A 16,003-nucleotide genomic window follows, 5' to 3' on the forward strand; every position below is an offset into this window, starting at 1 on the left:
CGGCCCTCCTCGGGGGACCGTCTTTAAGATGTCTCTCTTCCCAGGAGCCCCCAAGACAGGCCTGGGGCTTGCTGGCAGGCAGGGACAGTAGAAGCACCTGGCACCCTCTTTCCAAATCAGTGATCTCCGGAGCCCACCTGAGATGGGAGTGGATGCCGCCAACATCCACAGGGGGGCTCACCCTGGCTTTTGGGGAGATGCCATGGGCCATCCAGGGTCGGGGTGGGGGGCTGGTATTTGGGCCCTCAGGCCCCTTTCACAGGTGACCCTTGTCCTCAAGTGGCTGCTGCACACACCCAAGAGCCCTGTGCAACCTGAACAGGCCAGGATCCAGGTACCAGTCTGGACAAGTGGACTCAGCATAGCTGGGCTCTTTTCTAACCCTTCACGACCGGCAGCTCCAAGCACACGCTGCCAGGTAAAGGTCCTTGTGGTCACCTTTCCGCTTCACTGCTGAAGGGGTGGGGAGGAGGGGCTCCACTTCCCCAGCCACTTCGTTCACTTTCCCAGCCAGGTCCAGCCCTTCCGAGGCCCCCACTACACGTTCAGTCCACCCCTGAATGAGTCACGTGCTAGGGCAACTTCATGGGGTGGAAACCCTCTGATGAGTGGATTTTTCCCAGGCCAGTGGTGATGGGCTGATGGCTTTGGGCTCTCAGAGCACACAACCAGAAACCCAGAGGCAGAGCTGGCTGGGGGCAGCAGGTGAATCCTGCTTACCTGGCACATGGGGCACGTGGGATGCCATGGGGACCCTCTCCTGGGCATAGAAACAGGTCACCCGAGCAGGAATGCTAAACTCCACACACACCCCTGGAGGGGGCCATCTGTTTCACTGCTATATCCCGAATCCTCTCCCTCCCCTCCTCCCAGGTGTTCGAAGACGGACATTTACTCTGTTCTCTTCAAACTCAGATCCCAACTCCCATGGGATCATTTCTTCCTCAGGCTCCACGTAAGACTCCCATGAGTCAGACAGGGAAAGCCCACAGAGAAATTTTTTCATTAAGGAGCCTGGCAGCACTTTGCAATCACTTTTCTGGGAGGGTTTCAGCTCAGAACTCCCCGTCCCACCCACGCTGACAGGGGTCAGAGTAATGAAGTGGAAAAGACATGTTCACAATGTTGGCGGCATCCACTCCCATCTCTAAGCAACCCCGGCCCCAGATCGCTGGGTGGTGACCCCCAGACGCCACCTCAGCCGCCGGCCGCTGTTTTCCTCCAGCCGCTGGAGCGAGTTAAAGACTTGATCAAACGCGAGGCAGTGAGCAAACAGACCTGAGTGTGCTGTCCAGATGCCCAAGAGGAGGCCGAGGCTTGGCACCCTGGGGTAGGTCCTGACCCCTGGTGACCTGCACCCTCCTCCTCTGAGGGTGTCACATTGCCCAGGACCCTCTGAGGCAGGGACCTGGGAAAGCCAGCCCACCTGGCAGGAGGTCCAGCCTCTGCTCATGCGGGCAGGATCACCCATGGGTACACACACCTCTCTGGCTCTGGAAAGGGGTCTACAGGCCGGTGGGGAAAAGGTATTCTGCGAAGTTAGGGCCCCTTCACTAGCAACTATGGGGATAGCAGTTCACAGTCCCTGGTCATCCTTATTTATACCACAACCCCTTGAGACTCAGAAAGTCCCCCAGTTAAGGTTTCCCTGGCAACACAACCCCCCTCCCCCCAAATTCCTAGGGTGTCACTGAGTCCCAAAGCTGTTGATTTAGGAAGCTCCTAAAGGTGACCCTGAAGACTTCTTTGTCCCCCAAATGAGAGCACGGCTGGGAGATCCAAACAGAGTGCCATTGTGCTGCTGGTCTGGCACCTCCGGGAGCCGATCCTAACGGTTCTGCTTTTTAAAAGGTTTGGGCTGTGTCAGGACTAGATTCAGCTCTGCTCAGCAGAAGCCCCCACGGCCCAAGAGCATGGCCCAAGAGCCGCAGCCTGCCCTCACTGACCTGCTTCTCAGTCCCCTTTCGAGGCCTGATCTAGAAACGCTCCTTATCTGAAGCCTTGCGGGACAGAGGACTGCTCAAGGAGGTCCCTCGGGCCAGGGCACAGAGGAGGAAGCCGACGGCATGGAAACTGCTTGAGGAGGAGGGTCACATAACTAGAAGGGAGAGGGTCAGCTGGGGGTGGGGGTGGGCGTGGGGGTGAGCCCCTGCCTCTGACAGGGAATCATGATTGAGCAGCTTCTTGTGCTTCTAGACCTAAGGTTATCAGACTTTTTCTGCCAAGGGCCAGAGAAATTCTAGGTTTTGCAGGCCATGTGGTCTCCATGCAGTGAGACTCTCACTGTCATTCACTCCGCTGTCATTAGCACAAAAGAATCAAGTAGGAGCGGTTCTGTGCCGATAAAACTGTGTTCACGGCAACCTGCAGTGGTCTGGATCTGGCCTGGAGGCAGCCGTCTGCTGACCTCTGCTCTAGACCCAAGAATGGGAGCCTTAGAGGGACAAGCCACCAGACTATCTTAAAACAGATGCCTGCTAACGAAATGCTCCAGGTGATGATCAGACGGTTTTCTTGTCTGGTCACCGTCTGGCCTGAGCAGCCTTTACCTCCCTGTGGGAGAGCAAGGAGTTAAGAGAAACACTCCTGCTACAGTGCGTTCAGCTTCGCACAGACCTACTAGGAGCGGAGGAAAGCAACAGACCCCAAAAAACGCACCTGCCCAGGCACACAACACGCAGTTTGCTTTCAGAGAATTTCAAAGGAATGCCCAGCCTTCCGGAAGCTTATTCGTGGACCAGATAGGGACCTAAACAACTTAGGGTAAGACCACTGTTCACTCAGATAGAGAACTATTTTTTGTGTGTGTATGAAAGAGGGCTTACAAAACACAATAAAAAAAAAGAGAGAGAGAAACAACCCGTAGAAAAATAGACAAAAGACACAAAGAAGCAATCCCAAAAGAAATACAAATTATCATCAAAAAGAGGTGGAAAGATACTCTATCTCACTAACAATTAAAGAAATTTAAAATTGTAACATATTATTTTTCACCAGATTGGATTGGCTAATGTTTACAAGAATCTGGACAGGGTGTTGGAAGGGGTGTGGAAGAAAACTTCTCAGATATGGTGGAAGGCCAGCATCTGTGTATATACCCTTTCGGGAAGACCATTTGACAGTCTACATTAAAATTTAAAACATGCTGATCCTGGGGCCTGGCAATCCTACTTCCAGGAATTTATTTTATAGAAACACATGTACAGAGATGTTCACTTCGGCAGAATCATAAATCAGAAAAATTGGAAACTAACCCAAAAGTCCATTAGCAGGAAACTGGTTAAATAAATCATGGCACTCTATATTAGAGAATCACATGCAACTGTCTAATAATGAGGTCAATCTCTAGAGTTTAAAATAATAAGGTAGATTTCTAAGGACTGGCAGGAAAACACATAAGAGATACATTGTCAAGTGAAAAAGGCAACTTGTAACAGAGTTTCTTTTGAAAAGAAAGTATACTTAGATTCCTTTTTTAATATAAAGAGCTACATTCTAAACTGATAAAGTTAGACTTACAAGATTTTACAGTTCACATTGTACATTTCTCAAATAGTTGACTTTTTAAAATCAAACCATTTTGTTTTACAATCATTAAGAAGAAAAGAAAACGAAAAGAATCCTTATGACCCTCCTAGCCACCCCGAAAGGATTTGTGGACCACAACTATGATCTCATTTTGAAGACTTCCCTAAAGGGGATTCATGGTGAGGGGGTCTTTAATCTGTTTAAGGCTTATAACAATAGACCGTCTTTCTGTATTTCAGAGCATATACTCAAGTTCAAGGACCATCTCTTTCTTTTATCCTGAAATTCAGAACGGCCATGACATAGACACAGTGTGGCTCAAATAATGAGGGTGATGGCAGATTTTCATTTTTCATTTTGATGGAAGAGTTGGTCATGTTTACGCTGTCAAAGAACAAACAGAACTGGGCTCCCAATTCACAGCAGACACAGCTGAACGGAATCGGTGCGTTTGACAGTTCTAACATACTTTGTACAGCTTCAACATGTGTCTTACCCCAGGAATTTGAGAGGGAGGGAGATACACCCATTCAAAAAAAATCTATCTGGTTGGGACTTCCCTAGTGGTCCAATGGCTAACACTCCTTGCTCCCAAAGCAAGGGGGCCTGGGTTTGATTTCTGGTCAGGGAACTACATCCCATATTCTGCAACAAACACCTGGTGCAGCCAAAGAAATAAATCACCTACCTGATTAAAAAAATAAATAAAAATGCACAAAAGAGTACAAAGTCAGTCTCCTTCACACTACCAGGGCAAGGCAACCAGAGACCCTGGGTATTTGAGTCCCCCACTGTGAAGCACACCATATGTGTGGTCCTGGGCAGTAGTGCCTCTCTCAGCCTAACACAGACTCCACAGACTGCTCCATTTCCGCGGATGCAGGCCCTGGTAGCTCACCCTTCCCGCCAGGATAAAGTTAATAAATTGAGAAAGCACAGGAAGGCTGAGAAGAGGAATCGGCCCCAACCGGGCCTCTGGCTCACAGCCTGCAGGCTAGGGGTCACAGGAATGTCAGCACCTCTTCAAGTTCCTTAGGAGAAGACCAGCAAGGCTCCAGGGCTCCCTCAGAGCTAAACGAGGGCCCTTCAGCAGCCTGATGCCTGACTCATTAGTGGAAAGAGAAAGCAGAAGCCAGTGCACTGCAAATAAACAGGGCTGGGAGGCACTGTGTCACTCAAAACCTTCTTGAGGGGAAACTAAGGCAGGCGAGACTTTCCTGTTGGACAGAGAAATCCCCAAGCCTCACTTCTCTCTTCTTTCCCAATGGCCAGCTCTGAAAGGCACACCTGCCTGGCCAGGTGAACCGGCAGATAACTGCCTTCTTCCTTCTGGGGAAAGATTCTTTTGGCTTTTTTTTTTTTTTTTTTGGACTTTGTTTCAACCTAGATCTTCATGCAGTCTCATTCACTTCCAAAAGAAGCCCATTCTATGGTGTTCTGGGGCTCCCGTAAGAGAGCGCTCAGCATCCCAAGAAAGGATCTCCCTCCCTTGGGAGAAGGGCTCCCTGCGCCCTGGCCTTTAGAAGACCAAGCAGGGCTTCGCTGGAGGCTCAGGAGTAAAGAATCTGCCTGCCAATGCAGGAGACACAGGTTCAACCCCTGACCCAGGAAGATTCCCACATGTGACTGGGCCTGTGTGCCACAACTATTGAGCCTGTGCTTAGAGCCCCGGGGGCCGCAACTAGAGTCCACGCTCCACAGTTACTGAAGCCTCTGCAACAGGAGAAATCGCTGCAATGAGAACCCCAAGCACCGCAGCTAGAGAGTAGCCCTGGCTCGCCTCAACTACAGAAAAGTCCGAGTGGCAGTGAAGACCCAGCACAGCCAAAAATAAAAAAATAAATAAAAATTATTTTTAAAAAAGAAAGAAAGAAAACCAAGCAGAGGGGCAGGCTCTGTGATTCTCCAGAGTTTTTCATTCAGTTCTGAACAAAGCAACAGTTAGGGGCAGGGTGATTCCAAGAGAGGTCTGTTTTTAGGTTTCACTGTTAGCCAGAGCTGCCACAGAAAATAAGAGACAAGAGAGTAGGTGGCAGGTTATTTCTCTTCCACACAGCTACTAAGCTGGCTTCCTTGGCGCCTGAGTCAAGGCCAGGAGGCAGGAGACAGGCTGCTCTGAGACTGACTCTGCTGCAGGACTTCCCCAGCTTGGGAGCCGCAAATAGGCTTTGCTGCCACAACTTCACCAACAACAACCCTTACTGCTTCAGATACTCCAGCAGATGCAGGTGAATGGAAGGCAAGCAAATTAGAGTCAATAAAAGCTGCCTCAGATTTGCAAAAAGATGACTGAACTAGAAAGTGAAAGTGTTAGTTGCTCAAGTCATGTCCATCTCTTTGTGACCCTGTGGACTGCAGCCCACCAGGCTCCTCTGTCCTTGGGGATTCTCCAGGCAAGAACACTGGAGTGGGTTGCCATGCCCTTCTCCAGAGAATCTTCCCAACCCTGGGATTGAAACCAGGTCTCCTGCATTGCAGGCAGATTCTTTACCATCTGAGCCATAAAGGGATGTCTATAGCTGCTAAGTCACTTCAGTCGTGGCCAACTCTGTGCGACCCCATAAACCACAGCCCACCAGGCTCCTCTGTCCCTGGGATTCTCCAGGCAAGAATACTTGAGTGGGTTGCCATTTCCTTCTCCAATGCATGAAAGTGAAGTCACTCAGTCGTGCCTGACTTAGCAACCCCATGGACTGCAGCCTACCAAGCTCCTCCATCCATGGGATTTTCCAGGCAAGAGTACTGGAGTGGGGTGCCATTGCCTTCTCTGATGTCTATAGAGATCTTCTCAAAAAAAAAAACTAGTACTGGGCCTTTTCTGACAGTGCAGTGGCTGAGACTCCATGCTGCCAGTGCAGGGGGCCTGGTTTCCATCCCTGGTCAGGAAACTAGATCCCACATGCCACAACTAAGACCCAGCAGAGCCAAATAAATATTTTTTTTTTTTAATGGTACTTACTGTTAATGAGGTAAAAGTCATGCACATCCCACCAAAGCCATTCAGAGCCAAGGCGATGAAGATGAGCACAGAGAGGGCTGGAAGGAAGCAGAAGGCTGGTAAGAGGGGAACCGCGACTGAGCTTCAGGGAGGCTGGGGCCTGATCCACTGCTGACGAGGAGCTTGCTTTGAGCAAATGCTGCTAGTAATGACAGGTCATCAGGCATTAGTGCCGGACACCTGGGGAGCTGGCCCAGCCTCTGCCTCATCCTCCTCTTCCCTATTTTATGGAGTTTGGGCTTTTGCAAAAGGTGTATCCTCATCCCCCTTTCTTCACTAACCTTACCCACAAGTGGTGGTTTAGTTGCTAAGCCATGTCTGACTCTTGCGACCCCATAGACTGTAGCCTGCCAGGCTCCTCTGTCCATGGGATTTCCCAGGCGAGAATACTGGAGTTGGTTGCCATTTCCTTCTCCAGGAGATCTTCCTGACCCAGAAATCAAACCCAGGTCTCCTGCATTGCAGGAAGATTCTTTACCAACTGAGCTACAAGGGAAGCCCTTTACCCACATGGGAGAGGTCTAAAAGAGCTGTTCGCTGAAATAAAAAATACAGGTACCCCTCAATTAGGAGAGGTGCCTGGATAGAGTCTAGTGAAACACGGGAGTCCCTCGGTGGTTAAGACTCTGCACTCCCAATGCAAGAGGTGCGAGTTCTATCCCTGGTCAGGGAACTAAGATCCTACATGTCGTGCAGTGGAGCCAAAAAAACCCCAAGATTTTGGTGAAAGTCAAGCCCTATTTTGGTGTTTGTTCCAAAAGTCCTTGAAGCATCAGCTCCACCTGAGCAGAGTTAGGGACCAGGTGGCTTCTGAGCCATCCTAAAGTGCAGGCCTGGGCTGCTCCGAGCAGTTCAGCTCATGACCTCTGCACATACTCCTGCAGCTGGCCTGGTTCTCAAGCTGGCATCAGTGAGTCCATCGGGGACTGGCCTGGCTCAGCAATGAGATGAGCTTCTCTCAGACATTTGTCTGGGGCCAGTTGCTTATCCAGCCACCATCTGAATTAAGTCAGTGGGTAAAGGTCTAACAAGTGTCCTTCTAACTTGAGTAGTGAGCACAGGCCTGGCCCAGCTTCCTAGAGCAGGTGGGCCTTTGAGCATCTCTGGGTGCTGTCTTCCCAAGCCCTGACAAAAGGGTAGAGGAAAAGCATACTCACAGTTTGGGTTACTTGCTCCATACGCAATCAGCAAGCAGGAGACAGCAAAGCAGGCACTAAAAAGAAAGAGAAATAGTACAGTATTGGTTATCATCATTATTGTTAATATTGTTTATATGGAGGTATTTGCTACATGTCAAGATGCTTTCAGAAAATTTACATACATTCTTTTGTTCAACAGTTCTAAGGAGCATAATTGGCTCTATTTTACGTATGAGAAAAATAAGACTCAAAATAACAAAAATAAAACAACAAGGTCCTACTGTATAGGACATGGAATTATATTCAATATACTGGGACAAACCATAATGGAAAATAATACAGAAAAGAATGTACACATATAAACAGATAACTGAATCACTTTGCTGTATAGTAGAAATTAATAAACACTGTAAATCAGCTACATTTCAATAAAATAGATTAAAAAAAACACACAAACAAAGGTATTAAAATACCTAAAAATACATAAAGAACAAACCCAACATAGAAACAAAAATGAAATTCTCCAGTGTCCTAGCTAGCAGGTGGCTAAGCTGGAATTCAAGCCCCAAAGCCAGACCCGGTAAACACCCCACTGCACTGCCCGGTCCATTCCTGACTGGACAGAGCCAAGGCTGTGAAGCGAGAAAGGACACAACCCATCCCCGAGGCTCCTGTGTCCGCTCAGCCAGGGGACAGAAAGAACCCCACGGGGCAAGGGGTGATGAGTGGCAGCTTTCAAACCCCCTCTACTTGGCTCTGAGCTGGGGACCAAGCCTTCGTAAGCTCCAAAGAATGAATGACACTGATCTCCCCGGCTGATTCCCTTCAGGGCCATGGGCCTTGCTCATGGCCAACCACTGCCCTGCACAATGCTCATTCCCAGTGGGACTGGCTTGGGGAGGACCCTGGCCAGACAGGGCCAGCTGCTTGGCAGACTCACCCTGAGACTGGCGGACTGGAGTTGTATAGCCTAGGAACACACCCTAGGAGGCGCATAAGATGACCCACTAAGGTGCCTGGGGTAGGGAAATACTGTTTTACAATTTTAGAAATTTTATAATTTTCCATTTTGTAATTTAAAATCTCAGCCATTTTATCTCTTTTGTATATGTATCATAAGGCACATAAAATACTACATGAGATGGTGGATGTTCCCTAAGCTCTGTGTGGGATTCATTTCATGACGTTTGTAAATATGACCTTTATGCTATACCTCAGTCTTACACAGGGCTGTACCTCAATTAATATCTCAATAAAAATGGAAGAAAAGAATAAAGCACATTAAACATTAAGAAGGACATATGTAGAGGCCTGTGTGCTTAGTCGTCCAGTCGTGTCCAACTCTTTGCGACCCCATGGACTGTAGCCCACCAGGCCCCTCCACCCGTGGGGCTCTCCAGGCAAGAATACTGGAGTGGGTTGCATTCCCTTCTCCAAGGGATCTTCCCGACCCCTAGATCAAAGCCTGGTCTCTCGTACTGCAGGTGGATTCTTTACCATCTGAGCCACCAGAGAAGCCCGAAAAATGTGTAGATTATTGACAATTCCATGTGCTTATATTAGAGGTATGTGTTCAAAATCTTTTTTTCTCACAGAGATGGAAGATGAAAAAGACTAGAAATCATAATGACAAGCAGGTCCTCCCAGGCAGGCCTGAGCCCTGTGACTTTTCTACGCAGATCGGAATAACACAAGATCACAGCAGACCCATCCCAGGTGGGCATTCAGGGAGCGCCACAGTGCCCCTGACAGCAGATACCAGGATCCCCTACAGTGGGGAATCGTGGCCCAGGGTCCCCTCTGCCCACCCTGCCCACCTGCCTCCCCCCAGAACTGACCTGCCCAGCAGCCTGAGCTTCCTCGGGCCATACTTGTCCATGACGATGCCCAGGGGCAGGGTGATGGCACTGAGCAGGAAGGAGCCCACGGTGAAGGCCAAGTTTAGCATCTCATCCTGGGCCTTGCAGCTGAGCCAGCCATTCATCCGGCTCACCTCCTCATGCTCCAGCTCTGCCGTGGCCCCCACTGTGACGTTGGTGACATTCTCTGTGTGTAGAGGGAGGGGAACCTGATCACAGGGTCAAGGCAGGGATCTCCGAAGACCAGAGGGGCAGTTGCCCATCCAGAGTCAGCCCACTGAGAAGGCCAGGGCTAGCTCTGGGCCCCTTCAGAGCTCTGAATATTCCCAGCAGGCTGGGATGTCCATGTGGCCAAAGCTCCCTGGAGTGATAATACAGAGATTCGTAACTTTTCTGTTTTTGGAGAGGGGAGTCACCTTCCCTTTGATGAATCCAATAAAGAAAGTGCCACGTTTGCTCCTTAGAAAAGTCTTGCCCACAGTCTCAGGGGCTTCTTGCGTCTTTGCAGCACCCACAAGCCCCAGGTTGGGATTCCCATTTATTTATTCAGCTGCACCAGGTCTTAGTAGCAGCATGTGGCTCTATTTCCCTGATCAAGGATCAAACCTGGGCCCCCTGCATCAAGAGCTCAGACTCTTAGCCACTGGACCACCAGGGAAGTCCCAGGATTCCAACTCTAGAGTAAGCGACACCTAGAATAGCAGGCTTTGGGACCCAGCCTGGGCTGTGGGCCCCTCATCTGGCTAGAACTTAGCTGCAGCTCTGTCCATGGAAGCAGTCTATGGCCAGCATACAGGAGGGCGACCCTAGACCACTTGGGAGGGACAAGCTGCTGGGCTCAGCTGCTGTGAGTCAATCGAGGGGAAGGGTGAGTGGGCTTCTTTTAATGCCTAATACATCAGATTTCTCAAACACATATTCCCTGTACTAAATTCTCTCTTATGTTCTCACAGCATCAACTACTACATATACTGAGTCACGGAACCCCCTTGGGAAGGGTTTTTTGTTTAAAAAAAAGAGTGCCAAATAACTTGCTTTCACTTGTTGAAGGGCACCTGTCTTCTTTTTCTCACTGGGGTCACAATGTCACCGTCTCTGGTGGCCACACCTATGCCATAATCCTAGTCCTTAATGATCCTCTCCAAAGTCCACCCAGCCCCAAGACAGCAAAAAGAGGGAAGGAAAAAGTGCTGTGGCAGCGAGGGGCGGGAGGGTGGAGGACGGGCTGGCACGCAGTGGGGAACGCGCTCTGTTCCTCTCGGGACTGCTAGTTAAGAGATGCTGACTAATCCTGCAGGGAGAGGAGCAGCCTCTGATTAGATGCGAGGAGGTCACGCTGGGAGACTCAAGGAAATACCTCTCAGCAGATAAGTGCTGTCTCCTGCACGCGGCCCTCTGGCGCCAGGGCCGTAAAGCTGAGGTCGGCAAGGCCTGCCTGGGCCTCTCTTGGGGGGGTGAGCCAAGGTCACAGAAGAAGATGCACGTTGGGTGAATCACGTTCTGTGCCAACCTCTGACCAACAGGTCCTGGTGGGAGGCACATTGAGGGTGGGGGTGTTGGGATCTGGGTTCCAATTCTGGTTTCTCTACTTGCTGTTTTATCACCTGGGAGAAGTGACTGCCTCTATATCTCAGTTTCTTTATCTGTAAAATGGGCATAAGGTAATAAATATATCTATCTCTCTAGAATTTGGGGTAAAAGGGAAAATCCAGATATTTTAGAGCTCACAAAGGCATAGGAAGTGCTCATAACCAATAGCTAAAAGTTATTACTATTATTAGAACCTTACTAGGTGGTGCCAGTGGTAAAGAACCCACCTGCCAACGCATGAGACATAAGAGACACGAGTTCAATCCTGGATTGGGAAGACAGATCCCTAGGAGGAAGGCATGGCAACCCGCTCCGGTGTTCTTGCCTGGAGAATTCCATGGACAGACGAGCCTGGCGGGCTACAGTCCATGGGGTCGCAGAGAGTCAGACACGACTGAAGCAACTTAGTATGCATGTGTTATTATTATTGTTACTACTACTACTCTGATGGGAGACTTGGAACGGGGATAATGATGCAACTGGCAGGTAGCAGAGCCGGATGCTGTAACTGGAAGCAGAGTTCCGTAACTGATCATTAATCCATAGCATGAATTCATACCTGGCCTCCCACTGGGCTAGGACAGGGACTGTGTTCCAGTCACCCGTGTCCCCAGCACCTTGGTCCTGGTGCAGTCACTGTTTACTGAACGAATGCAACAGTGGCGTCAGATCACCTTGACCAAAAGGATCCAGAAAGAAGAAATGAAACAGGACGCATGGCACCCACTTGAAGCCAGAGGGGATTGAAGGAGATCACAGCCACAGTGTCACCCCCTGAAGTCACAGAGGCAAAACCTAACAAGCCAGATTTCCATTCCCCTCATCTCTGCCACCTTATCCCGGCTTCCCAGAAGATGTCCGCACCACACTGGCAGCCAAATGCATGACAAACAGGGTCAGCTGAGCCCAGGAGGTTCCAGCTCAGGGCCAGCGGGCCAGAGCTGCCTGTTCACGGCGGGGCCCACTCCTGGAAGAGCAGAGCTGCTTCACAGGTCGGCACTGGTTTCGGGTGTCAGCTCTGCTAGCAGCAACAGGACCTGAATGTGAAGCAGGAGGGACCAGGAAAAGCAACGGTCACCTCCGGGCTGGTGTGCAGGTGTGAGCAAACCAGCGCAGGTGCAACAGAGTGGATGGAGTAGGGAGGGACAGCTGCGGGTCCCGGGTCGCTGGCTTGTGAGAGCTAACTGTGGCCGTGCAGGGTCTGAGGCGCCAACAGAGAACACAAAATCACTTAGGGCTGACAGTGCTGCGGGGTCAGCTGCTCCAAGCAGGGAGCCGCGACTGAATGGGGAGGGAGGGAGGCACTGTCTCTGATCAGATGCACCAGGGGGCCCTGCTTCTGTCATCCCCAGGGCTGGACCTAAAACCACGGCTGTACTTCTCAAGAGAGAGAAGATGAAATCCCAAGGCAACATGTATACTCGAGGCAGACACCCTGGTTCGCTCTTAGTTGAAGGTGGGGACAAAAAAACATCTTGAATTGTTTAGCTATCTGGTCACCTGTAACTAGACAGGAGGGGCTCCAGGAGAGAGAAGGCAGAGTGGAGGGAAGGGAATCTGTCCCTCCCATCTTTCATCCTAGGGCCGCTGCAACAGAGCAGGACCCTTACACGTTGGGCCACCAGCCTTCTCTTAAATCTCTGCCAACGGGGCCACCTGGCTGTCTGCCCTCCTAGCTTCGGGCAGTGATGTCCAGAGACAGATGAGCCGGGGGTGGGGAGGCCTGAGTGGCCTCTCACCGGCCCAGGGAGCAATGTGAGAGTGCCCCTTACCTCAGACGGAACTCAACCTTCTGTGAGCCCAAAGCTTTGTTGGCAGTAAACAGCCCACACGAATAATCACAGTTCCAGCAGATGCCCAAACACAGTCACACCCAGGCTGCTTCTCTCGCTCTGCTCCCACCTGGGCCACGTGGGCCCGAGAGACACAAAACAGATAAGCGCCCAGGAAGTGCCGAGCCTCTGGGGTGCCCCTCTGCTCCCAGCCTAGAGCTCAGCCCTCACCCAGCCCAGCCTGCTCTGGGCCTCACCTGCACCTGTTTATCAGAGATGCAGCCAGAGCAGCCCAGCCTAACCGGGGAGGGTGAACCAAGAAGAAACAGGCAAGGGACTGGTGTGTCCAGAGTGTGCAGGGAACGGGCGTGAGGCTCCTTAGGAGGAGACCCGGCGCAGGGAGGAGGGAACAATGCCTGCTTTGTTTGGCCCCACTCACAGAACCCGGCACTCAAAACCCTTAGCGAGAGAGCAGGGGAGAAAAGAAGGTGCCATGACCCCACTCAGGCTCCCCTAACCACTCTGGATCAAGGAGGGGGGGTCCCCCTACCCTAGGGCAACAAGCCAGAACAGCTGACCAGACAAGGCTTCTTGAGGAGCAAGGGGCACCGGGCTGGAGGCCCCTCTAAACTTGAGTAGCCCCCTGCCCCACCCACCCAATACTGGCCCCTGGACTTCCCCGCTGATGGTCACTGCCCCAGGACCTCCTGTCTCTCTCAAATCCTTAGTCTATCCGGCAACAGGAAGCAGCATCTCCGTCTGGCAGGGGGTATGTAGGCAAGAGGTCAGCCTCACACACAGCAAGCCCAAGGCAGGACACAATCAGAGGACCGCGCTGGCCAGGCCAGGGTCTGGTCCCCTGGTTGTGGTCACAGAGGGCCGGTGTGCGCCGGCCGCTGTGTTCCACGCTAGCGATTCCTGTGTCACTGAGCACCTCCCTCTCCACCCACTAGTTCACATCTGGCCATCTGGAGTATCCAAACAGGTACCTGGGGTCTCACAGACGGTACCTGGGGAAGCCAGACTTAAGTCTAGGCGGCTGGACCTCAAAGCTCCTCCTAACCTTCAGGCTGTACTGATGCTGTACCACCTGGGTCAGAGGCAGTTCAGAGAGAAAATGCTGAGGATAAAAGACGCATAAGGCTGACAGTGTCAGGGATCATGCCAGGTGGCCCTTCATGTCACCTAGCGAGAACGGGAACCTCCCCCGAGATGCTCCCACAAGGTCCCCGAAAGCCAAGCAAGCTGGACAGGACCTTCATGGGATGCCAAGAAGGCAGGTGGGGGCGGGCGGCTGTGGAGGAGGAAAATTAGGTCACGGGAAGGAGGAAGGTGGTTGGTGGGGAGGGCCGAGGGCATCGGCTCCTCTGTGACACATCCTGAGGCTGGAGGCCCTGCAGGCCTCTCACCCCGGGTACAGAATTTAAAAAAACAACATCCAAAATAAACCGAGGTTGCAGGGAGTGGGGAGTGAAAAAAGGCCTATTCACAGCAATAAAAGTGAAAGGACGGGTTTTCCAAAGGTACCACCAGTGACGTCTGAGACACACCACTGGTGGAAGAGACATAGAAAGGGAGGGCCGTGAAGTGGTGGGGACTGTCTCATGTCCACTTCTTCAGCCTCAGCCCAGTCTGGTGGGGACCAGGCCTGGCCCTGCCCTCTCACGGTCCCGGGGACCAGCTTCCTGCTTTGTTTCAGTGAAGGGTACAGCCCCTGGTCACCGAAACGGAGTCACTGAGGAGGTCAAGAGCACAGAGCTGGGGGCTGCCTTGGGGTCCATGGCTGGGCTGGACCGTCGCTTCCTCATGCAGAAGCCACGTCTCCCATCTCCAGAGCCGCCCCCCACCCCGCCATGATCCCACCCAGCGCCCGGCATGTGGCAAACCCTCAATAATTCCTAAGAGGCTAATAGGTGAATCTGACCGTCTCTTCTGCCTCAGGAGTTTCTTCCTGGCTTGAAAAGGAGATGCAGTCTCCCCAGGGCCCTGCAGGCTCCTTCCCATCTCTCCAGTCATCATCTGCCCTTCTGTCCTTTCCCTCCTTTCTTTCAGCATACAGCCTGCTGCAGGGGCTCACTGCCTGTCTTCTTCTGACTCACTCCTTCTGGCCCTCCACGCTTCTGCCTAAGCATCAGAGAGCCCCCCACCCAAGCTGAACCAGATCCCCATGGCTGCTCTCCCCACCCCACCTTGGCACACTGCTCTCTGTTGGGGTCTGACCACCATGTGGGATCGGGTAGGTCTGTGTGGTGACTCTTTGATGCTGGCTGACTGCAGACCCCCTGAGGGCCTGGATTACTCTGCGCCCAGCACAGCATCTCAGAAAATGTTTCCTGAGGGTGTGGGTCAGATAAAAGAGATTAAACATCCACAGGGAGCACCAGCCCCCTTAGCTGAGAGAAAAATGAAGAAACAGGTTGGGTGGGGGGTGGGGCTGGTGACAGTGGCCATCCAGAGGCCCAAAGGACACAGGTCTGGGAAAGCCGGGGCTGGGAACCCAGCTGGTCTCCTGCCCACACCAGGGGGCTGGGGAGGCAAAGCCAAGTGCCAGCCCAGGTCCCCAGCCCTGTCATCCACCCTGACCATCGGGTGGACAGGGATTAAAGAGCTGAGGGGAAACGGAAAACCCAGCTCTTTGTTTCTTTGTCCCACCTCGCCACGCTGGAACCCGACACTGTGTCTGTGACCGGATCCTGGCTGGAGTCCCGAGCAAGAGTTCTGAGGACCTTTCAACAGGTTCAGGCAAATTTTCCAAACCAAAGCATGGGTCCTAAAAGCCACAAAACGCTGACAAATTTGCATCTCAATCAGCTGTAGACTGGTCAGCTTTTCACAAGCCTCATTCAATAAATATAAAAAACAGCCAAACTGTTTCTCTGCAATTCAGCTGTCCCCCAAGTATGACAATATTAGGCCTAAGCAGAAATCTTGATCCTCAAATCCTCCAGGTACTCCCAGCCAGGCAAGACCCGGGGATGCCAGGCCCTGCAAGGCAACAGGCTGCTCAGACTTCCAAGAAACAAGGAGGCCAAAAAGAGATAAGCCCTGTGGAATCAGCAGGCCTGCCCACCACGGATGCTGGGTCAGCGGGTTTGCCAGATAGTCAGAAAAACCAAA

General features: G+C 51.7%; 1 protein-coding gene across 2 annotated transcripts in view; it reads right to left on the bottom strand.

Annotated features, from left to right (window-relative positions):
* Positions 1 to 16,003, bottom strand: part of SLC43A2 (solute carrier family 43 member 2) — a 39,696-nt gene that overhangs the window by 20,704 nt on the left and 2,989 nt on the right. For both annotated transcript variants that reach the window (XM_068976185.1, XM_068976186.1), the window contains exons 3-5: positions 9,504 to 9,711; positions 7,684 to 7,739; positions 6,488 to 6,564 (exon numbers count right to left, since the gene is read on the bottom strand). In XM_068976185.1, coding sequence (XP_068832286.1) covers positions 6,488 to 6,564; positions 7,684 to 7,739; positions 9,504 to 9,711 — 341 coding nt within the window. The remainder of the gene's footprint in view (positions 1 to 6,487; positions 6,565 to 7,683; positions 7,740 to 9,503; positions 9,712 to 16,003) is intronic.

Source organism: Capricornis sumatraensis, chromosome 8 (genome assembly GCF_032405125.1).
Source record: "Capricornis sumatraensis isolate serow.1 chromosome 8, serow.2, whole genome shotgun sequence".
NCBI classification, from domain to species: Eukaryota; Metazoa; Chordata; class Mammalia; order Artiodactyla; family Bovidae; genus Capricornis; species Capricornis sumatraensis.